Genomic DNA, 22,873 nt, shown 5'->3' on the forward strand with positions numbered 1-22,873 from the left:
GGCTGTAACTTGTCTCGAGGCTGATCGAAAGTAGTGGTCGACCCTTTGTTTTCTCAGAAAACGCTCTGCGTTGATCTACGGCGATGTGCGAGCAAAGGGCCATATGAAACGCCTCACCGAAATGATACAAGTCGGCGACTGCGTCACGTGGTACCCAACACGAGCCTGTCGTCTGCTACCGCAGCGCTGTCCAGTAATTTCAATTGACGATGAAAGGAGCTCAGCCTTCTTCAGCTTATTCTTAAGCGCTCTTGCAGTGATACCCTGCGGGCCGGAGGAGAGATAAATGATATATAAGATGGCGTTCTTCACAGTGACATCCTCATTATGATTAGCTACTTGACAAAGTCACGAACCGTGTTCTTATCGTACGACTTCTGACTTCTAGTATACGAGCGAGATGGCAGAAATTCTCGCAGACGATCACAGCCTCTCAGTCGCAGATTTATCCGATCCCACATCGCGGGCTGAATTTGTCGCTGGCGCTTCAGCCTCGCCTGTTTCCACAAGTGCTGTAGCGCAATCGAAAGAAATCAGCACGCGGGTGCCATCAAGGGAGAGCAGCGCTGGGCAGTCATGGGGAAGCAGTCTAACTTCCCGATCCAGGAAGAAAAGCACTGATCTTCAAATCGAGGATGGCAGTCAGGATCTTGAGGTTAGCCACCAGCAGCAACCGTTCTACTCGTCCGGAACAAAGGAAGATGCCAGTGGGCATCATTCGAGCCCAATCGTTCAGGCAGAAGAGTCCAGGCGTCAGAACACCGCATTGTACACGTCCGACAGCGAGGAGACTGTGACTTCTAGTTTGTGGGAGGCCGACTCCCACTACGACTGGTTCGACGAATGGGCTAATCCAAGGGTACTCCTTGAATGGCGTGAGATGGATGACCGGTCGCAAATCAGGCTTGAAGTATGGTACAAGCGTCAGGGCATACAGAAAGGAAGCGCTCTTGATCTAAAGCTCCGGAAAGACTTGTGGAAAGTCCTGCGGCTAGAGGGAATCGACTTTGCGGTCTGTAAGGATCGTCACAACGCAAAAATTTACTGTAGAGCGTGCGATGGATCGATGAAGTCTGCCCCAAAGTGCAAAGGTATTCTTGTCAGTCCAGAAAAGAGTCACAAAGTAAGCTGGGCTACCTTGAAATGTCGCAGATGCACATATCGTAGACAGAAAGAAGCATTTTGTGACAAAGGACGAGATCATGACGAGGAGTATTGAAACATGGCAAGGGAGAGACCCCCGGGAAGACCGCGAAAACACCGACCGATAGCCATTCCGATGTATCGAAGAATGTAGAGCTTTTGTAGTGGTAACGCGATTAGATTACCCATCCATCCCTTGATCATACCTTCCTCCCTTCTCCTCCAGGGGCTACATCCAGTTGACCGTGGCGGCTACAAGGCAGATCAAGCTCGACTCCAACTGCTTGAGAAACGATCCTGTTATGCCTGCCATCAATTATGTGAGGATATGGCAAGATCTGCGCGCGATTGTGAGCTGTAGAACTAGTTTGTAGCCTCTGGAACGCAATCCTCACCCAGGCGCCCTCTCAATAGCTGGGTATCACGGAAAACCCTGACGGACCCGTATACGCACAACATGATTACCGTAATATCCCATGCATGTCTATACACATAAAACTAACGAACCCGGTCCTGACCCGAAGTGGCGGCGAGGACCCCAGAGTCTGAAATCCATCCTAATAACTCGGCTTCCAACTATCACCCTCGTAAACCCCCTCATCGTCCGCTTTTGCCGGCGGTACCCATCCAGCGTCCCCACCTCCACCACCACCACCTCCTCCGGTAGCCATCCTTCCCGGTACCCAGCCCAGTGCGTCTCCTCCACCCACGCCGTTTCCGTTCGAATTGCCGTTAGGACCTGACGGATCTTGCGGCGGGTTGGCCTGGACTTTACGCATCTCGAGCCTTTGAGAGTGTTCCAAGGATTTGACGAGGTTTAGGGATGGATGGGAGAGGTGCATAAAGTTGCAGAACCTGTCATCGCGATCAAAAGACAAACGCATGTGAGCGAGAAGCAGCTTGTTGACGAATAACAGGAACGTGTGACTCACCCTCCCCGGGTGCACTCCCCCATCTCGTTCTGCCTACAACAAGCCTCCTTGAAATCCGTCACCGGCGACAACTCCGCATAGAGCGGTTTACCCGCATACCACCGAGTGTTCAGGTCCTGCACCGCACGAGACGCCTCGGCCTCCCATTCGTACCGCGCATAGACGTTGCCTTGGAGGTGGTCCCCAACGTTGTCGCAGACGTGCATCTCGTGCAGGTGACCGTTTTTAGCTAGTTCGCTGCGGAGTCGGAAAGGGGTGAATTTGGAGGTCATTGAGAGGCGGGAAAGAGTGTGAATAGGTAATTTGAGGGAAGGATGAAGACGACCGAGCGGGAAGACAACAAAGCAATGGAGATGAGTAAGACGTTCGACTGCACCCTCCCTTATCTTTGTCAACTCCCCAACTCACATGTAGAAATCCTCATAGAACCTATCGAAATCCGCCTGCAACTGCTCCTTCGTCCAATTCTGTCCCTGCGGCGTGTGTCCCGGGTTTTGGTAGACGTTCGGGAGGAGGATGGTCTGGGAAAAGGGAGGTTTGATGTGTTTACGGGAACAACGGTCTCCGTGTCTGCAGGCTCCAATCTAGGGTTCACAAAGACGAGCACAAGGGTAAGATAGAGCACTGAGGGGATTTGTGAGATTGGATGTGCTCACTTTGTAGTAGAAGGAACAGTTGACTCGGTCCTGTTCGGTACCGCTACGGGGTTCGAGGTTGGACGTGCGAAGATGTTAGAGAGGATTGACGGGAAGACTGCGCGCAAAGCGGACTCACAAGATGTTGGCCAAATGGGAAGCCATTTTGAAGTGATTCTATGTGAAGAGTTGCGCAAAGGGAGATGTGATGCACCTGGGCAAGCGTTGAATGATTGTGCGTGGTATTGTTGAGCGTATTTGAACCTTTTGACCGTTAGAGCCTGGAGGTCATGAGGGGTGGCGGATCCGAGAATCAGTCAATTACATAATCAGTGATCACCGGAAGTATATCATGGAATTAGGTTCCGGAACGTTCTCGGTCCGACGAGCGAGTCAGTCCAACCCGAAAGTCAACTTCCACCTGCTTTTTTGCAACTTGCCAACGTTCAATCCGGATCACATGGACATCATAGCCTAGCCTCTTTTACTAACGTACTATATCTACTGCAACCAATATGGGCTACAACCTCGCCGTCCTAGGTGAGTACCGTCAACTCCACACAAAGCGCGACCTCGAACTGACCATACCCGACCTACCCTTGATGTCCTAAAGGATGCGGTACTATGGGCATCGCCATCCTCTCCGGAGTCTTCACCTCGCTCCAATCCCGTCCCCTCTCCCCGCAGACCCCTAACGAATCGGTCTCAGGTTTCTCGACCCCTACGCAATCGTTCTCCCTCTCCGCTCCTGAAGCTTCCCTCCCTTCTGGCTTTATCGCGACCGTCGGCCGGGAAGAGACCGTCAGGAAGCTTAGCAAGACCTTGAACGCCATGGAATACGTCTCTTCCGGCCGAGCGGGCGGTAACGGCGTCCAAGTCTTGGCTGGACCCGAGAGCAACTTGCAAGCGGTCACCCAGAGCGATGTCATCCTCCTCTGCTGTAAACCACAGATGGTAGCCGGGATCCTCACTCAGGAAGGGATGTCACAAGCTCTCGAGGGAAAGATGGTCATCAGTATCTGTGCGGGAGTGAGGATGGAACAGCTTAAAGAGCTGTGTCCGGAGAGCACGGTCTGTCTCCGAGCCATGCCCAACACGCCTAGCAAGGTCGGTCTTTGCCCACCTCCTATATGTTACCCTTCATCTCCCGCTGATTTCGCTCTCCGCGTCTGCATCGGTAGATCGGCGAAGGAATGACAGTGATAACTCCTCCCCCGACATCATCACAATCATCTCCCCTGACCCGCCAGATCCTCCTCTCCCTCTTCACCCCCTGTGGCAGAGTCCGTTTCCTGGACGAGAAACACTTCGACGCCTGTACAGCCTTGGCGGGGTCCGGACCGGCCTTTGTAGCGCTCGTACTAGAGGCCATGGCGGATGGAGGTGTCATGATGGGCTTGCCTAGGGCAGAAGCTTTGGAGCTTGCTGCGCAAAGTGGGTACTGTGCCTTTAAATTGAGATATGGGAGACCGGAAGAGGCTAACGACAGAAAGTCGGTGCTGTAGCTCTGCAGGGGACGGGAAGGATGGCACTTCAGACGGGTCTTCATCCGGCCCAACTCAAGGACAGCGTGACGAGTGAGCCATCCACTCGCTCATCCCTCTTGACATATCTTCGACCCGGAGCTGACGGTTCTTGTCACTCGATCCTGATGATAGCTCCGGGAGGATGCACGATCGCAGGTCTCCTCACGCTGGAAGACGGCAAAGTTCGATCGACGATGGCGAGAGCGATCCAGGTCGCCACATTACACGCTGCCGGTCTTGGTCAGAGCAAGAACTAGAAGTAGAACCGCTGTGGGGGACCATGTCGCCCTCTTCAACCATACCAGGCGCTGTCGCGAATTGCTCGTTGATGTGCCCGGATTATGCATGTCATTCCGTCCAATGTACTGATTCAAGGGCGGTTATGTCACGGTAAGAGTACAAGCTGGTTCATTATAAGATGGATAGAGGGGGTTTCGCACGTAATTCCCGTTACACATAGAGGACTTTCCTTTACACACGGAGGTTTCAGATGGGGGGTATCGCACATATTGCTACTCGCGTAAGATTCTACTTTTCCGTCGCCACTGCCTTCTTCTTTCCCTTGCTCTTTTCAGCGCGTTTGATCGATTTCGGTTCGCCCGGTTCGCCATCGCTAAAGTCTTCGCCGTCGTACCGAATCTTGAAGACCTCGACGGGGAGAGGCTGGAGACCGGGAGCACCGAGGCTGGCGTTTGGCACGTTGCCGAGATGATCCAACACGATCTGCAGAGGAACTATTTGTTAGCATCGAGATCTCTTCTGACATGCATTGCGGCCTTTGTACGTACGTTCTTCTTCAAGCATCCCTTGACGACCTGACTCTGTGACGAAGCTTCGCTGGGCGTCTTTCTCGAATCACTAATCATGACCAACCCCTTGTCCCACTTGACCCGTCGTTCCTCCTTTGGACCGGTTACCGAGGGCAAACCCGAAATGATGCGACTCTTCTTGGCCGCCGGACCACGGGTTGGCGACTCGGACTCCTCTCGGGCCCTTTTGCCTGGTCGAGCCGGAGTCGTATAGTCCTCAGTTTCACCTGGCCCACGTCGATGACTGTCGAGCGAACCACTCGGTCGGTCCTCATCCTCCGACGTCGCGCCCGACTTCTCAAGCTGTCGTCGCAGCGCCCGTTCTTCACGACTCAGCGAAGCGATCTTTTCGGCAATGGTAAGAGGGTCGCCTCGCGGTCGCTCGCCCTGGCGACGCTGCTTGATCGTAGTGATGGCCGAGAAAACCACCTCGTTGCGTGTGGTATTGAGCTTGGTGATAGAATCGAGATCGACTACGACAGGTGCCTTCCCTGACGTTGACGTAGTTGCCACCTTCGGCTTTTCGCGTTTGCCTCCTGCGGCTCGACTGGGCTTCACAGCCTCAGACGTAGCAGAGGAAGCGAGATTCACCGCTGTCCGCGCTGGTCGCGCAGACCGTCGACTGGTCCCACTCGCTGAGGCTACGGGCGGCTCGGGGACAGTAAGCTCTGCTATTGCTGCAGGTGGCACATGCGCTGCTGTTGGTGCCGCAACCGGTGTGATTAAGGGTACTGATGGTGGTGGTGGGACGCGTTCAACTGGGACAACAGGTGGCTCTGAGTCGGTCTGCTCTGCCAGCCTAGACCGAGGTAGCGTCTCGAATTGATGCTGCAACGGCCGATCTGCCGTCATGGAGAGTATCGGTCTTTCCTGATGGGCAGTGGTCGAGGCGTGCATCCTGCTTCGAGCAATATCCATTCGTCTTGCGGGGGCCGGAGAGTTTAGGCCGACATGAACGGCTTGCGGGGTGCTCAGCGCCATGAAATGATGCGCGCGTTGGGGCGTGCTCGACGTTGAGTTCTAAGAATGCGCAGGTGTGAGTGGAGATTGTTCATATACACAGCCGGTCTCTGACCTGTATTGACTCACCTTTGTTGGGGACATGTTGGAGCGGACGGGAGAACCGAATGATCGGATCCCTCCACCTCTCACCGGGGTCATATTCGGTCGAACCGGTGGTCCTCTGGATGTCGAAACGATAGGCCCGGCACGATTTGGCCTGATTGGGGGACCAAGCGAAGTGAAGACATCCGGCTGCTTGACGGGGCTCTTCATTATCGTTGGAATAACGGATCGAGTCTTTGCTGCAGGAGCATAGTTGGTGATCTTTTGGTTCGGAACTGGCTGAGCGAAATCGAAGGTGGTAGTTGAGGGGGTGTGACTGGTCGTAGCAATCGCCGAAGTAGCGCAAGTACTGGCAGCACTACGCGAGGTTACGACCGTCGATTTGAGAACAGGCAGGAAGCTCGCCGATGGCTTTTTCAAGAGCGACTTGGCAGGCTGTCGCAATTTGCTTTCGGTGGATTGTACTACTCTGGGAACGGCAGACGAGGAAGTTTCGACTTGCTGACCTTGAATTGGTCTCGACGGCGTCTCTTGCATTGCGACCGTCGACCGTGCTCCAAGCGTCTCGTCGACGACGGCAGCCGGTGCCTCCGCGGCTGAGCTGTTTGCAGCTGAGCGAAGAGATTTCCGTCGACTCTTCGCAGGTGTATCGCCGGACTTCTCCGGCGATAGTATTGGCAGAGCGGTTGTTGACGTCGTTACTGCCCGGGCACTCGCGACAGGCTTACTCGAGCGCCGTCCGCTACCGTCCCCAATGACATCGCTGGCAAGCTTTTTGCGGTCGGTCCGAGGGGTGCTGGACTTCATCAGCTTACGGTCAAGCATCTTTGTGACTGGGGGCAAGGCGATCGACCGTTGTAGGAATCCCGATCGAGGTGCATCGGCCTGCTTAGACGGGGTCCTGACGGGCGTCGCCGGAAGCCGTTGATGCGATGCGAACACGTTTCTGCGCTCGGGGGAGAGTGCTTGTCGAACACGCAATGTCGAGGATCCTAAATCGTCCTTAGCGAGATCGAAGGCGCCCAGGTGGAACTTCGCCACTCCTGCCGTGTGAGCGACTGGCGACAAGGACGTCTGCCTGCCAAGCGGCAAGATATCCTGATCCATGTCTCGCTTGCCCAGAGGAGAAAAGCCCATCATCAACTCTGGCTTGGGCGCTCGACAAACGGGCATGGGAGATTCGGGATCAAACGTCGTTTCACCGGCTTCTGATTGTCTCGAAGGAGTCGCATCCACCACAGGCTCGAGGTCCTCGGTCGATCCATCTGGAGTTGATGGTGTTCGTTTCATCTCGGTTTCTTCGACTGGGTCAGCTTTCGAACTGTCGATTCGAGCGCTTCCAACTTCTGGCGCCTCCAAAGTCACATCAGCCGCTACTTTGAGGGTCGTCTCAGAAGTCTCTTCGTTCGGCAATTCTATCGTCTCCTCCCGTCTTTTCGACCTATCGGAAGCACCTGAGGCATTGATTGATGCATTCGAAGCGGCGTGTTCATTTTCCACTTCTGCAGCGGTGACGGGAGTGATGATCTCGTCGAGATCTTCTGCACGTTCCTCGTCGTTTTCAGACACAAGATCATCCGGAAGATCCGTTCCGTCAGACGAAGCAGCGTTAGGCAGCACAACGGAGTTCTCCTTTTCTATTGGGTCCTCCTCCTCCCTGGTGGCCAGCTCCGATGTCGTATCTTGGTGTTCCTCCATCGCTGCCGTATCCACTGAGACCTCTATTTTCCAACTTGAGTCAGTACTGGCGCCTTGCATCAATCGATATCTCGCCACTCACCCGTTTCAACCCCTTCAGCCTCTATCGAGTCAACCGCCGCTTCTTCAAATTCAGTACGGTGAGACGCTGCGACCTTCTCCAACAACCGCGCACTCCTCCTTGAGCTTGTCGTTCGCTTCGATGCGGTTTCGGGAAGCGGCATTTCTTCTTGTCGAGTAGCAGGTTCCGCGACTGCGGCCACATCGTCTTGTAGTCTGTCGACCTCGATCTCAAGCTCTGCATTTATCTCCGGCTCGTTTAGACGGAGCGTGCTCAGCTCGACACCTAGCGCTCCCGGTTCATCGGCTGCAATCTCGACCGGTGTACCAGGCATCTCAGCCTCAGCTTCGACGCCCATATCAGGTTCTACCGAAACCTCCTCCTCTTCATCAAATGCTCCACCTTTAGATTCGGCATCCGAGAGTTCAGAGAGCTCGCCTTCGTCTTCGCCCTTCTCAGAATCTGCAGGATCTGACGCGCCTTCCTGCTGGTCAGTCAGTTCTGACTCCTGAGCTGCCTGTTCAGGAAAGAGCGAGTCCCTATCCTCCTCAGGTGGTTGGATATCGGTGTCGAAATCGACAGCTGGCGTTGTTGGCTCGATAAGGGGATCGGTTCCAAGTGTATCGGTGGTGGACTTCAAGAGCGACTGGGCTTTAGTAGGCGTAGAGCTACTACGAGGGCTGTTTAGGCGGAAGGACGATCTGGCTGTGTTGGCCGATGACCAGGGCGCCAAAGGGGATGACGATTTCGAGCTTGTTTGCGGTTGTAGCGGTTTCTCATCGCCTATCAAGGATTGGTCAAGTTGGTTTTACCTGCGCAGATACGGTAAAACAGAGTGAGAAAGCTCACCCTTGACGTAAAACCCGTTCCCCCATAATCGAGCTTGCGGACTATCGCAATTCGCCAAACTCGCTCGGGACGAAAAGACCAGGGTCTTCCGTCGATGGAATTCTTTCGAATCTCGTCTCGTCACCCTTCGTTTAGAGTTTTCCTTGTCGAAATGTTTCTCTTCCGCTCGTTCTGAATCGACCTCGAGGTGGACCTTGCTGAGTTTCGCTATAAGCGTCTGTTCTTTCGTTCCCACAGGTCCGAAGAACACTTGTTCGACCGACGAACAAGATGATGCGCCATCGGACCCGACGGAATCGAAGGAAGAAGTGGAGGAAGATCTCGATCTGGATCTTGAGATAGTAGAGGTATCAGAGATAGGTGTCGCAAGAGGAGAGTTAGCCATGGAGGAAAAGTCGTCGGGTTGGTCGTAAAAGGATAGGTCGCGCGTTGTCGATGCGTCACCTCGATGACTGTCGGTGCGTCTGAATGGGGAGAACCCGCTGGGGCTTTCCATGGTCTAGCAGAAAGTCTAGTCAGGGATTCGTTGGACTTCCAGAGATGTATGGTAGATCAGGCAGGAGGTTAGTGTTAGCGACTCGATATGAGTTGCTACGTGAAGCCGAGTTCAGCCAGGATGATTCTGTTTGTTTGTTGTGATTGTCGTGGTTGAACGATCATCTACTCCCTACAAGTCACGTGACTCGCGTATCATCGTCGGTGGCAATGTAATCATATGGGTTGTTACAACAGCTACTGGCTACTGGATCACACACAACTGAATACTCCGGGGCACTCGTCTTCTTCTTCTTTTCATCCGCCTTTGTGATCAACGATACCTAGGGGAAAACAGCCTCGATCAATAAGCCACCGCTAAAGGCGAGTTCCCGCTGCAACGTGCGACTCACCGGGACCATGATACCCCCAGGGGTAGTCGTGCCAGTAGGGAAGTGAAGTGGGAAGTCAATCACCTGCGTATCATCAATCGTCAATCTCCGCTACCGGACTTCACGACCTATCTGGTAGCTTCAGGCGTTGAACGTACAGCTTGATGAGCAAAGTTGGCGCCTCCGGGTAAGACGGTTCCTGCTGGCAAGCTAAATCGACGAGATCGCATCAGACCGGCTCGTACTCATTACAGAAAGAACTTCTCAGTTCCATCGGATTTCCACTCACAAGACTCCTTTTTGTAATCTGGTCAAGTAAGCACAAGGCCCTTTCCGGTAAGCCCGTCTCATCCTGTCCCTTATCAGATCGACTCACGTCGTCTGCAAATACAGCCACGGAAACCTATCAGCTCAACCGCCGTTCCATGGGCCGAGCGCACCGAGAATCACTCACATATGCTCCGTAGGTAACTTCATATCCCGGTATTCTCGTCGGCTACAGTACGATTCAAATCCCATCACAAACCCATGGGGATGCCAGGACCCCTCGTCAGCCTGACCAAATTTGAAAAAGAGTAGGAAATACTGGGCTCACCTGGTATTCCCATTCCTTCTGTCCGCCACCATAAGGCAGCAACGGACCTCGGTTACCGATCCCTTCACTCCAAGGTGTATTCATCGTATGTGCGTATTGATGCGGCTGGCGGTAGGTTGGATAGGGGTTGTTGAGTATCTCGACGAATGAGAGATCGATTTAGTTAAACCACAAAGAGCTCGTAGGTCATTTGAGCGAAAGGTTTTCGGGCTTGCGTGTCACCAGTATAAGCCTGAGTAGGGTCTCGAATGAAACGTCAGATACCCCTTTCCAGTCTGAAATGCTCAAAGGAGCGTAATCAGGGCAGAGGAACGCGCCGAAATCGCGTTTCAGATGGTACTTTGGACGAAGAACCGAGGATACGAGCCATATATGCTGATGAACTAGATTCCGGTGTTACATGCAAATCAAACTTGACGTAATCACTGGATGTACTTCTTGAGACCGAGCAGTCTCTTTCCAGCGGCATGCAGGGTGTCGAGGTCCTTGCACTGTAAAGGTCACGTCAAGTCGCGTGTCAGAGAACGATCGATCTGATGAGGACCAGGGAGGGCATGGGCTTACGAAAGCGAATCGAGCGAACTTTTCGCCGAACTGCAAGTGTTCTCGGCAGTAGAACTGTTTTTGTTCTCGGTTAGCGCCATATGCTTTTGTATTGCTAAGGGAGGCTTTCAACTCACCTCGGAAGGAGGAATACCGACGACTTTGAGCTCTTGTGCCATGAACCAACAAGTCCTGCAATCCAATTTTAATATCAGTATGCCAAAATCACTCGACGAACAACATTACTCACTCGAAATCCCTGCCTCGTCCCTTGACGACCTCGGGGAAATCATATCCCTCGGGCACCTTAACCTTGCTCATGTCGACCAGGACAAAGTAAGACCCCTGGGGCAAGGTGAAGCTCAATCCGAGCTGCTCAAAGTAGGAACAAAGGACGTCTCTTCGCTCCTGGTAAGCCTCGATCTGGTCCGGGAAGAATCGCTTCTCATTGGCGAGTTCGAGGCCCTCGGCGACGGCTTCTTGCAAGGGCGAGTTGGTACAGAAGATGATCCTTGTCGAGGCTTGCAGGGTGGCGAGTGTGAGCTCGGCGGGTCCGATAAGCCAGCCTGCGGAGATATAACCAGAATCAGCCTGTCTAGCCTCATGCATATGATACACCTTGACGAGAACGCACCGATTCGCCAACCAGTAGCGGCAAACGACTTTCCAGCGCTTCCAACAGTCAAGGTCCTCTCCCACATGCCAGGCAGAGCAGCGATCCTGACATGCTCAGTTCCGTCAAAAGTCAAGCAGTCGTACTGTTTGATATCCCTAGACAATATCAGCTTGCACACCCTTGCTTTTGAATTCGTGATTTGTGACATACGACTTCGTCAGCCAAGACGAGCACATCGTGCTTAGTGCAGATCTCGGCGATCGCGGTCAACTCTTCTGGCGAAAAGACCTTTCCAGACGGGTTGTGAGGGGTGTTGATGATGACGACCTTGGTCTTGTCCGTGAAAGCGGCACTGCGTATCGAGTCCTCATCAGAGCCAGTCCGTACTGGGATCTACCGATTTCGACCGACCGATGGTCACTCACTCAAACTCCTTCAGATCCAGCTTCCAGTCCGCCCCAGTCCTCTTGACAAAGCTGCCGTCTTCGGGAGCCTCGGGAGGATGCAACGGCACGTAGACGGGCTTCCCACCGTTGAAAATGATCGACGCGAGGTATTGGTCGAAGAAGGGCTCGATACAGATGACTTCGTCGCCCTTGTTGAGGAAGGCTAGAAGAGCGGCGTACATTCCTGTTTTTTGCCAACGGAGTCGAGACCATATATTAGCGTCAAACTTGGCAAATGCTTGATTTCGGTCGATACATTTAATGGAGACTCACCTTCGTTGGCTCCAGCAGTGACAACGATCTCCTCCGGTCGCAACTGTCTGTTCTCCCGGGTCAGGTTCTCGAATTGCGGCGAGTAGTGCGAGCTAATAGCCTTGAGCAGTCTGGGTCGGCCTCGAGGGTGACTGCGGACGTGGAAAATGGGATATGTTTCCCACGATACGGATCACGAGTTATAGATAATTTGCAAAGCGGAGTTAGTATGAAGTAACATGGGATGAGGGGGCTAGGTGGTAGGCTTACGAGTAGTGGTTGCTCATCACATCGCTATTCATGGCTTTGGCTGAAGCATCCCTGACCCACTCAGGAGGGTTCCAGTCTGGTGGTAATCTCCAGATCAGTTATGAGTCATCGAGTTATTACGATGCGATGATAGGCAGTAGAGGAGACGTACTCATGAATCCCTGACCCAGGTTGATAGCGTCAGGAGGCATGTTGGCAGGTCTGCCCAAGATTCGTCAAAGGAGGCATTCCGATCAGCACAACACGTACGCCCCACACGATCATGAGGTTCAGACCACTCCTGACTCACGTAAAGATACTCCATACATCCAGCTTATCAGCACCCCCATCGGCGAGCTTTTGGCTCTGCTTCTTCGCGGACCAGCTAGTCTTCGAGAGCGATTGCATACCGCCGGTACTAGACGAGCTGTTGACAGCGGTCCCGTTCGGCTGGACAGTGGACGTCGCCGCGGCAGTCTGAGGTGCAGTGGACATCTCGTGAATGGTACGGAATGAGTTTTGGGTGGTCCGAGGTATGAGTGTTCGGATGTTATGGAATGCGAGATTTCGGGTTGGACGGATGGGCATCCAAGTTGCTGTGGTCGGTTTGGCGGTGTCAGCTATGCGGAACCGGACGACCGGGGTTCTTTACCACTCACGACCTGTCAGATACGGTTGAAATAGGATTCGAGAGGCACAGTCTCAGATTTGCTGTGTACACAGGTTGTAAGGCGATGCAGGTCGCAGGTCGAGGAATCGTTCCCAAATTCCCGGATCCCACACATCGAGTCAGCCCTCCTTACCCTCTGGAGTCTCCAAAGGAAACCCGAAAAAGCTGACGATACGCGATCGATCACGGCATTCTGATAACGTGACGTAATGAAAAGCTCGGCATCTCTCGGCATCACGCCATGCCGAACGTTTCATTTAAAGAACGCCATCATTTGCGCTTGATGAAATGGCGTCGATGACTCTCGATGATGTACTGCCCTCCGGCGGTACATCTGTCCTTGATCACTATCAGATATCCTCGGCATGTCGCTATCTGTTCCATTGTTCTGGAAAGGTAGTAGGCATGTGCTATATGAATCGTCGCGAATGCATGCTTGTGATCGCCGCAGCGCTACGGCGGAGGGGTGGGTTCTCGATAGACCTGAAAGGAGGCCAAAACATCTCCTGGAGAGCGGTGATACCTATATATCAGAGGGAGAGATAAACGGGACGGAGCAGGTCTGCTCGTGGCGAATAACCTGTCCTCTTCCGTTTCATCAGCTTTCAATAAACTTTGTACCGATCGTATCATGTCTAGCAACACCGGAACGTCGGGATCCCAACATGCCAGTCAATTCCACTACGAGCTCTCCAGTTGTGGGATGTTCATAAACACGTACGACAATCGTAGGGATAGAAATCTCTTGGCCACAAGCGAAATCTGCCGTAGAGAAGATGGATCGTATAGGGAGCCGACTCTTCGATACACCGAAGGGGGACAGCTTTTCCACTTTAGGGACGGCCCCTCTGTCCATACAGTAGATCCAGAGTCACTGCATCGTCTTGCTCAGTCTACGCCCCTTTCGGACGCTTCCTTGCTACTGTACAGACAACCACTTGAAATAGCGGAGTTGTTTAAAGCCCATCGTGTAGACTCTTCGTCCCTTGTTCCGGCATCCGCGTCTGAACAGCAACGTATGTGTAACGCGAAAGTTCTAGGCAAGCCTTCTGATGAACGTTGCTGATCTGGGGTATTATATAGCTCAAGATGAGAGTGAAGAGGTTTTCAAGGACAATGGACGCGACGTATTTGACAGGACTCAAGAGGGACCGGAGATGCCGGTCGAGCAAGCCGGTAGCTCTTCGGAACAGCTGGTGAAGGGGCGCTTCGATCCCCTGAGTGCGGCTTTTCTGAAACAGCTGCCTATGGCGAAACAGGGGAGGGATCTCGAAGCAGCAGTACACCAGGCTCTTGGAAATGGGATGAATATCTTTACGTATAAATCGAAGTTCGGATACTGCGTACAATGTAAAAGCTGTCAAATACTTTGCCTGAGGAAACAGTTGAACAAGGACAGAATCGTGTGCTCGAGTTGTAAAGCAAAGGGTAAGACCACGGTGATGGATGGGTTGGTACTTATGAATAGTCGATGATATAGGCCCCTTGAAACAAGACTTGTAAGGTAAATGAATTATCGATCGAGCCCTTCGTCGAGAGCCCTCACAGTTTTCAAGCGTAGTTTCGGACCCACCCCATTCATCGTAATGGTGAACTCAAGATTGGTTCATGCAGTGCAGACGACTTGGAGAAAAATTCATTGCAAGGATTCAGAGAAAGTCTTTCCATATAATGACTGACCGCTGTATGCAAGCTCTCTGCATTTCTGGGACCCATCGCGCTTAGAGTCAGTCAGTTCAGCTGAAGCTTTCTAGCGAGATCACGTTGTGAAGCAACTACTGTAGCGCCTATCAGGTGCTCAAGGTAGAGGCATTAGCAGTGTCGCCTGCTAATCTGCTGACCTCCTACAGGTTAAAAAATGAGCCGAAATGAAAGGAGGTTCTCGATATGCATGAAAGGAGATCGCGTAAGCGGTGCAGGAAGATGGATTTATAACGCAGCACAGTCCGGCCTATAATGCCACCATGAAAACAGGAAATGGACCATATCACGAAGCATAAGCTGTCTTAACCTTCCCAACTCCAATCAATTGTCAATCAACCCTTGACTCGATTACACACGTCAAGACACACCGTCATATCTACTGAATCTAAGTGTGATCACTACATGAGTGACAACCATAGTTACCGGACCACTACGCCTTGATATCAGAGAGCCCATTACAGTACGTATTTCGATCGTCCAGTGCTTCTTGGAACCGGCAACTCAGAGGAGGGGTCGAGGAACTTCGAATATGACGCTGTGGGCGGACACTGCCTTGCTTACGGCGACGTTTTTGATCCCTCACAGGAGGACGCGCAGGAGGTTCCAAACACTGTTCACCTCACCGCCTACGTTGATGAGCTCACAAGACACTCACGAAACCATCAAGGTCCAATTGGTGGATCTGTTCACACCGGATAAGTTCCGTCTTATCACCGGAATCCGGCTTTGCTGGAACAATATGGCATGTCTCTTGCGCAGATGACAGCACTACCGTCGTAGATCGTTCAGTCATCAAGTTCTAGGTACGCGAATCTCCAGGGACAAGTGCAGCACAGTGATTGGCCCTCGCATTCCCCGCAGCCGTCAAGCGTATGTGCTGAACAGATTTCGGTCGGCTATCTCGAACCAGGATCTACTATGTTCGACATTTCCCTCATGCTGTTGAGTCATCTAAGCCACATCGTTAAATCATTAACTTCGAGTAACATCATAGTTTCAGAATAAGACCCTGGGCAAGTCGATGTGAATACGCACGTCGCACCTGGATTCTCCGCACCAACCCATCATCGGAATGTAGGGGTGGAGCAACCCTCCACCTTCGCAGAAGGTGTTCACCCAGAGTTATTCAAGTTATTCGATGTTGGCAGCACACCCTTTCTAAACAAAGTAAAAGCGGGTGACGGTGAGGAACTCGCAGATCTAGTCCGCCAAGCTCTGCGCAAGGGCGAGGAGTCCTTCGATTACCAAGATCGAAAGGGGTACTGTTCAAAGTGCGAGCCCTGCAATGTCTTATTGTTGAGGGCTCGACCCACGAGCGGGAGATGCTTGTGCACACTTTGCCGGGAATAAAGTTAAGTCACAACCAGACCGAAGGAACGAGAGGCAGGACCGCAAGGAATACTTGCGATCTGTAGTTAACGAATTGGTGAAGATTGAAACAGTCCCTAGAGTGTACGGACACTACTGCTCCTACTGTTGTATTCTGAGTGATCGAACTATGATCTCGAAAAGCCTCGAAAAGGAATTCTTCCCGCAATGTGTAGCAGGTATCATACACTTGATGACGGGCAATGTAAGACCGAGGCTATAAAAGAAAGCGACGAGATTATAGGCGGTATCTGAAGCTGAGTCCACTGCAATAGGATAGTAGGAGACCTATTCATGCAGTGCTCAAGCTCTGCTCGCTAAGCTCGGTCACATGAGGTCAGCTGCGCCTTCCTCCCCTTGCGTTGGCGGAACAAGAATATCCTATTATCACGTCGAAATATACAGCCGACTGAATTGTATGGCACTGCAGCGTTCTTTGCTCTGGTGTGAGAACCAGTGCACCCTCTTGGCATATCCATCGAGCGCATGAATCGTGGTCATCGATGTGCACTAGCGCCCAGTCGTAGTTCCAGAGGACCTCGTACAATGGCTTATTTTGGAGCACCTATGAGGCTATGTAGCTAGGTCACAAACATTGATATTGTCGTTATAAGCATTATTATGAGGCCTACCGAAAAGTGTAATGATCTGAGTTAGACTGAACAACGTCGAAGGTCCCCGATACTCATATCTTCAGAGATAAGCTTGACCCCCAGTGAGCGTGGCGTCCAGTGAGCACCGTATTCAGTCCGAAAAGCCTAGAATCTCGCAACAGCTGCTGTTGGACGAGTCTTCAATCAAGGCAAGTTTGCGTCATGACAATGAAAACTTCTCTAGGCACCAAATCTGTATATGAGGCTTTCCCAGCACTCCGCTAGATGGACGGCATTTTGATCTTCCTGGAGTCTAAAGGGCCACATAGCAGCGCAGTATTGCTGCTGTAAATACACTAGCTAATTTGACTGCCACAGTCACGCAAAAGCGAAACTTATCAACATCTTTTCACCAAGATCTCGACTTGTAACCCACCATGAATTCTCAGCGTTCCATCACGAGCAAGGGTGCATCAACTATTCAGTGAACGAAGTAGGGGTTTCAAAAATAAACAAGGGAAGTAGTAATGAGATTAAGAACCCAGCCCGAAAGACATATAAACGATATGTACATGCCTACTTGCGAGGGAGAAATGTTCACAGCGTTCGTTCTTGCTCCACAGCTCTTAATCTCGCTGACAGAGAATTCCAACCTGAATCATATGGACGCCACCACGATCAACCCTATTGAGGGTCAGTGGGTTTTGAATGAGGCGAATGAGCTGGTCTGGGTTCCTGTTCCTACTCCAAGCTTTGAGGAACAGCTACAAGAATCATCTTCAGCCCAGACTCAGCACTCCCATAGTGGACAAGGGCATTCTTCTCTGAACGCCTACCTACCTGAAAGCGCATTCCTTGCCCACTACGCTGAACATTACTTTGATAGGACAGCTGGAAGTCACACCACGACGCCATACAACACTCAGCAGGTGAACTCGGAACTATTCGCTTCATCCCATCATAATGAAGGTTCTTCGATAGCTGCCCCTCAGACCTTCTATGGCAGGGTCTCGTTCAGCTCGTATCCGTTCCAGCCACACGGCCAGAGATTCGGTCAGTTTACGCTGGGAAATACAGCCATGGTTTCATTCTGACCATTGATCGCCCTCAATACAGGATTGCCACCGCCCCTTATCGATCTGCCCAATCAGTCCAGGCCTTTCCCTCCTGTAGGTAGTAGGAGCATCAGTGGATTCCGTCAGCCACAGTCGGCATCATTTCCTGTTTCAGCGGCACAGGACGCCAGATATCAAAGTCTCATAGATGAACATCGTTCTTCATTCGTGAGTAGAACACAGACCCTGATTACTGGGCGGGAGCGATATGGCTGCGAAAGGGTGTGGGCATTCATGAAGTTGGCCATGGAAAATCATCTGGCTTCGAAGCCGTATGAATTGGACGGGTATGAGTGGATATCCAGGAAATGCGCGGCCTGTCATAGGTACTACGTGAGGACGGCTGCACACAAGGGTAAAGGTTGTCCATCTCGCGAAAAGCAATAGAAGCGAGGCTATGATGAGGAATATATAGAGATGCCAGTGGTCGATTTGCAGGGAGTTGTGGCCGTGCTAGAATGACATACAGGTAAAAAATAATGTACTGGTGGTTCAATTACTGACGAGTCCACCCACGACCCCTCTACAACTACGTGTTTTCGAGCGATGTAAGTGACGAGACGCTGCCCAGCAGATGGGGCTGTTTCTCGATTGACCTTTCAGCCGTATGTGGTTGAGAAAGGTCATGGTGTCATCTAGACCATTCTGTGTTCCCTTTGATGGTGTTCTACAGGCTTTCTTCATATTGTTGAATCTATGATTAGGTGGATCATGTCGTAGTCATCTACAAACCAGGAAAGGGGCTCGTGGTCACTATAGAATGTCATATCAAGCGAGAGACTCTTGGCTGTAGATCATGATCCAAATAGGGAGCAATCGCGGGCGCTGCTAGCATGCTCCCGCGCCAGAAATCACACAACACCATAGCACACAGCTGACCCGCGGGCGAGATCTCACCGTTTCGATTCCTGATCCCTCGCACCTTCGCTCTATTAATTATTGTGCTTCCTTTGAGGCTGACATCCGCCCTTCGATATGCAGCCAAGTTCACCAACTCGACTTACTGGACCACGCGACCGTCTCACAGGCAGGCGAGTCACTGAGGCCAATCGATATGAAAGGAGCTGGTAAACCTGTCGCCATTCATGCTTCTCAACTATGCGTGCATAAATATGTAGCCATAGAGCTAGCGCTGTCGATCGAACCAGTACAGGCTACATGGGCCAACCTGTTCTGTTGGAGTATCGCCGCATTCCGAACGCTGCGAACCATACAATCTCATCTTTAGATCTTTACTAGCAACATGGATGAGCGATCTCGGTGCATCGATTGGAGCGTATGCACCCATACAGACATGGTCCGCGACTCCGGAACGGATCCGTGGAACGAATATCTATCCCTAAATCAGAGCTGGTGCGAGATGAAGGATAGTTTAAACAAGTATCCTGACATTACAAGTAATCCTCTGCATTCATGCAGCATTGACCAAGGGCAGCAATCACAGAACCCTCAAGTTTACCTCCCAACAGCTTGTGACAACACCTCCAACCATGCGTTCTTGAGCCCTCTCTACCCGCCGCCAACTTTTCAAGGGCAGGACATGTGTCCACAGAGTCAAGAACAGTCATCAGACCTGCTGACCACATCGTGTCCCGTATTCCCCGCTCAGAATGCAACAACTTTCTACTTCGCCGATTGCGAACAAACACAGCTGATCCGGCCGGGCATGCTGGTCCCACAATCCCATGTTTCCGGAGATTGCGACGTGTCCTTGTATGGTTCAGATACCAAAAGCAGGTCTACGTCTACACAAGGAGAGCAATTTATACAGGGTCCAGCAGTCCTCACGGGGTCACCGTATGAGTCAGATACAGCCACTAACGTCAACCTTGAAGATCTAAAGCTGATGTACGTAGTGGACAGCCATATCTTTCCTGTATCCCTTGACTCGATTGATTGATTTATGTGCGTTCCTTCAGGAGCAAGCATGATCAATGTAATGCTACAGAGCAAGATACCGTGGGAGGGTGGAGACGATGGGACAAGCACAGCAGGAAGTGGCTGGATAAAAATCATCTGACGGGACGCGAGGCGGGATTGCTCGAAGCGGTGCAAGCGGCCTTCAATGATGGCAAGAATTTCTTCGAATACAAAGAAGCAACAGGATATTGCGCAAGATGTCCCAAGAATTCCTCTCACTTGGTATTGAGGGATCGTTCTACCAAGAGAGGGTTCTTCTGTAGGCCCTGTCGCGATAATAGCAGGCCCAATAGCAAGAGAAGGCGAAAGCAGCACCAAGTAATGGTGGCGCTGACAGTCACTAGCTCAGATGGGTCTCATGATGTCGAAAGTCATCTGTCTTCAGGCAACCAGGAAGAGCCCTCAGTCCTGCCTCAATCTGGGGGAATTGACAATGCTCTGTACTCGCGTCCAATCTTGCCCACGCCATTAGCGGCAGCTACTTCCGATTCTCTCTCCGAGTACACAGCCCCGACCTTCTACGGACCGAGAGTTGCCTCGCAAACGCACCTACCATCTGTCCCTGGATACCTGGTACTCAGGTCGACAGAGCATATCCCGCAAAATCTCTATTCACTTGAAGCGCGATTCGACACACACGGTACGAATTGGTTTCTGGATGCTGTAGAAGAGGTTCACAGACAGGACTTTCTGACGATAGTAGAAGACTCCTCTCGTACTGGACAACCTTTTGAGCACAAAGGGACGCGGTTGCAATGCGCACCATGCAGCAACTCGGAGTGTAATCTGCTAATTTTACGGCGATTCAGACGTCGAAGAGAAATCAGGATACCGCAGAGCTGTGATCGATGTAGGAGAGATGAAAAGGACGAAGAGAGGTCGAAAGGAAAATTGATGAAGATGCGCAGGACGAGCGCATAAGCGAGGGGGAAGACGCCAAGATTCACTTCTGCGTCTACCCATCTTCTGTACCTGCTGTGCTGGCGTGTTGCTTGAACCGGATGACTGGTTTTTTTTTTGTACCACTGAAAAGCAGAAGGGGGAGTTCTGCAGGATTGAGAGTAGAGTCGTCATCGCTGCTAAAATGTAGACAGGGTATCCCTTGTTCCTGCCGCAGACCTTTGAATCAAAGTTCTCAGAAGCGGAACAAATAGATGCAGCGTTGAGGGATCTGAAGTTGGTAGATAAGCACTTTGTAACGAACAGCATGGTACCCTTCGCTTTGCGTTTAGACGACTCCTACTTGTCGCAGCCTCAATTCGTAAACGGCCAGTCCAGCGAGATGACAGAGTCTTTTTATCATGTGCAGCATGTAAGAGGGAAAGTAGCTTGCGCCGCGAAAGCACGAGAACGAATTACCCCAATTCGTGATCGCTGTACAGGGTCTTTGGGAATATTGCGATGACGCAATACTCACGCTTGATGGTTACAACGCTAAGTCAGCTGCACCTCTCTAGCAGATACACGTGAGATCGTAACAGATATGGTTAGCGCCCTAGATGATGGCGCTTCTCGATATCCCCTCTCGCTCGGGTTACTGTATCGCCTAGTCACCTGCTAATTCCTCTAACAGCTACCGAGTCAAGGGGCAGAATGAAAGGAACGTCACAATTGAGAAGCTCAATTTCTCAGACAGGTATTTCGCCAACTTGCTACATATAACTGCATATACATGTATATACGAGCTGAATTCCGGGAGTTGTCGGTCCATCTAGCTTAGTAGAGTGTATCTTACCATTCCACCGCGGTCCTCACGTCAGCCTTGTTGATCGATATGGCGTCTCCTCCGAAGTATCCTTACTTGGATGGGGATGGGAACCCCTTAGGCCTACTCACAGCCGAAGAGGCAGTGCATTTGCTCAACTTGCCACCAAGGCCCTCAGTTTTCCAGACCTACAATGATAGTAGCTCTTACCCGCCCAAAGGATCGACCTTCCATCCCTCTATCCTGCCCAGCTATACAAGCGGAATTGACTCCTCGGTGGAGGGGATCTATACCAACAGCCCATCATCAGGATACACGCTCAGTCCCTCCGCAACGGTGGAGCCGGGGCTCACAACCTTCTCGTGGACGGAGCCCTCCTCCAAGAACGACTACGGGGCGAAAGCATCGACCGATGCAGGAGCGGGACATCTTGGCAACAAGAAGACCACCAGAAGGGGCGCGAAAACAATTGCAGTCGCGAAATATGATGCACCCAGCCGCCACATATGGAAACTATTTTCCGGGGGACATGACGACAAGGAATTGTATCGTCTGGTTACTGAGGCTTTGACTTCTACCGAAACAACAGAAGCTTTCATGCGGGGAAACGACCCGATCTACTATTGTCGATGCAGCCAACGAGATTGCAGCCTGATTCTTTTGAGAAGAAAGCCCATCAAAAGCGATGTTGTTACTCGTAGATGCGCCCGATGCACCAGAGACGGAAAGAACGATCTGATACCTTCTTCTACCACATCCACTGCGGTTCCGCCGGAGATGGACACTATGTGGCCGGAATGTGACGTCGCCCAAGGGTCTTTCATGCCTACTCTTGTCTCCACTCAAGGCTCAGGTATGGCTTTCGTCTGAAGCAAGATTGTAAGATCGATACTGAATATCTTTGTATGATCGCTTAAGATGCACTGTCCGGAATCTCCGGTCAGTTTGTGGACCATCCCCGGGACTATGAATTGGCCGAGAACGCACGAAGAATCGACAAGCCACAAGTGTCAAAGATTATTGACATATTGGTCAAGATGGGTGTTTTCGAGGTGGGGCAAGCTGACGAGAAACACTCTGAGCTCGTTGGCTTGATTTCGGAAGGTCTTTGCAAGGGGAATACACGAGTCGCCTTTGCAGGGACTTCGGTGAAGTACAATGTCTGCGGGGCAATGGGGACGTACTTAAACGAGGATGAGCCCTGCCGGAATGTTCTAGTCTACCTCGATGGTCCCCTGGCTTGCCACCCCTGTATGAAAAGGAAAGATGCAAGAGAACGGCGGAAACGTAATGCAAGAGCGAAGGCCAAAGCTGTGACGTTGCCACATTCCTGATGCCACATGGTCCTGGCTATCGCAACACGCTTCACGATGTGATGTCACGCATGAGGTTCCCTGGCTTGTGGAGATGATCTGACGGTTGTATCAATAGAATTGTACGATCATGCGAATTGACTGCGTTATGCGTTGCAAAATGCCCTTGCACCACTCTCTCAAGGAAGCATCCCATCTGA

The 22,873-nt window shown here is 51.8% G+C and overlaps 6 protein-coding genes across 6 annotated transcripts; 3 read left to right on the forward strand and 3 right to left on the reverse strand.

Moving 5' to 3' along the window:
• Positions 1–1,580: 1,580 nt before the first annotated feature.
• Positions 1,581–2,965, reverse strand: HD553DRAFT_331879 (uncharacterized protein). Its single transcript, XM_046182041.1, has 5 exons — positions 2,850–2,965; positions 2,732–2,774; positions 2,484–2,659; positions 2,076–2,312; positions 1,581–1,998 (listed from the first exon to the last, which is right to left on the reverse strand). The coding sequence occupies exons 1-5, from the start codon at positions 2,873–2,875 to the stop codon at positions 1,701–1,703; spliced, it is 780 nt and encodes a 259-aa protein (XP_046035392.1). The 5' UTR covers positions 2,876–2,965; the 3' UTR covers positions 1,581–1,700.
• A 204-nt stretch (positions 2,966–3,169) lies between these two features.
• Positions 3,170–4,610, forward strand: HD553DRAFT_61181 (pyrroline-5-carboxylate reductase). The gene is made up of 5 exons (XM_046184359.1): positions 3,170–3,250; positions 3,324–3,817; positions 3,892–4,144; positions 4,216–4,287; positions 4,369–4,610. Exons 1-5 carry the CDS (start codon positions 3,226–3,228, stop codon positions 4,491–4,493), a joined length of 969 nt encoding a protein of 322 aa, XP_046035393.1. The 5' UTR covers positions 3,170–3,225; the 3' UTR covers positions 4,494–4,610.
• Positions 4,611–4,628: 18 nt separating this feature from the next.
• HD553DRAFT_61184 (uncharacterized protein) lies at positions 4,629–9,282 on the reverse strand. The gene is made up of 5 exons (XM_046184360.1): positions 8,719–9,282; positions 7,891–8,652; positions 6,135–7,831; positions 5,025–6,065; positions 4,629–4,959 (listed from the first exon to the last, which is right to left on the reverse strand). The coding sequence occupies exons 1-5, from the start codon at positions 9,212–9,214 to the stop codon at positions 4,765–4,767; spliced, it is 4,191 nt and encodes a 1,396-aa protein (XP_046035394.1). The 5' UTR covers positions 9,215–9,282; the 3' UTR covers positions 4,629–4,764.
• A 1,319-nt stretch (positions 9,283–10,601) lies between these two features.
• On the reverse strand, positions 10,602–12,693 carry HD553DRAFT_273799 (pyridoxal phosphate-dependent transferase; the record flags this gene model as incomplete). The annotated part of the gene is made up of 11 exons (XM_046177833.1): positions 10,602–10,670; positions 10,744–10,797; positions 10,860–10,914; positions 10,973–11,288; positions 11,357–11,480; positions 11,549–11,690; positions 11,764–11,968; positions 12,058–12,188; positions 12,307–12,382; positions 12,458–12,507; positions 12,596–12,693. The coding sequence occupies 11 exons, from the start codon at positions 12,691–12,693 to the stop codon at positions 10,602–10,604; spliced, it is 1,320 nt and encodes a 439-aa protein (XP_046035395.1).
• An 893-nt stretch (positions 12,694–13,586) lies between these two features.
• HD553DRAFT_324893 (uncharacterized protein) lies at positions 13,587–15,358 on the forward strand (the record flags this gene model as incomplete). The annotated part of the gene is made up of 3 exons (XM_046181540.1): positions 13,587–13,971; positions 14,039–14,305; positions 15,141–15,358. 3 exons carry the CDS (start codon positions 13,587–13,589, stop codon positions 15,356–15,358), a joined length of 870 nt encoding a protein of 289 aa, XP_046035396.1.
• Positions 15,359–17,186: 1,828 nt separating this feature from the next.
• On the forward strand, positions 17,187–22,694 carry HD553DRAFT_357847 (uncharacterized protein; the record flags this gene model as incomplete). Its single annotated transcript, XM_046183891.1, has 15 exons — positions 17,187–17,673; positions 17,737–17,789; positions 17,884–17,903; positions 18,062–18,090; positions 18,243–18,283; positions 18,717–18,802; positions 18,889–19,032; positions 19,155–19,583; positions 19,655–20,354; positions 20,773–20,967; positions 21,038–21,093; positions 21,229–21,291; positions 21,371–21,410; positions 21,448–22,213; positions 22,279–22,694. The coding sequence occupies 15 exons, from the start codon at positions 17,187–17,189 to the stop codon at positions 22,692–22,694; spliced, it is 3,525 nt and encodes a 1,174-aa protein (XP_046035397.1).
• Between the last annotated feature and the right edge of the window lie 179 nt (positions 22,695–22,873).

This window comes from Filobasidium floriforme (genome assembly GCF_021052385.1).
Source record: "Filobasidium floriforme strain CBS 6241 chromosome Unknown HD553scaffold_15, whole genome shotgun sequence".
Classification (NCBI taxonomy): Eukaryota; Fungi; Basidiomycota; class Tremellomycetes; order Filobasidiales; family Filobasidiaceae; genus Filobasidium; species Filobasidium floriforme.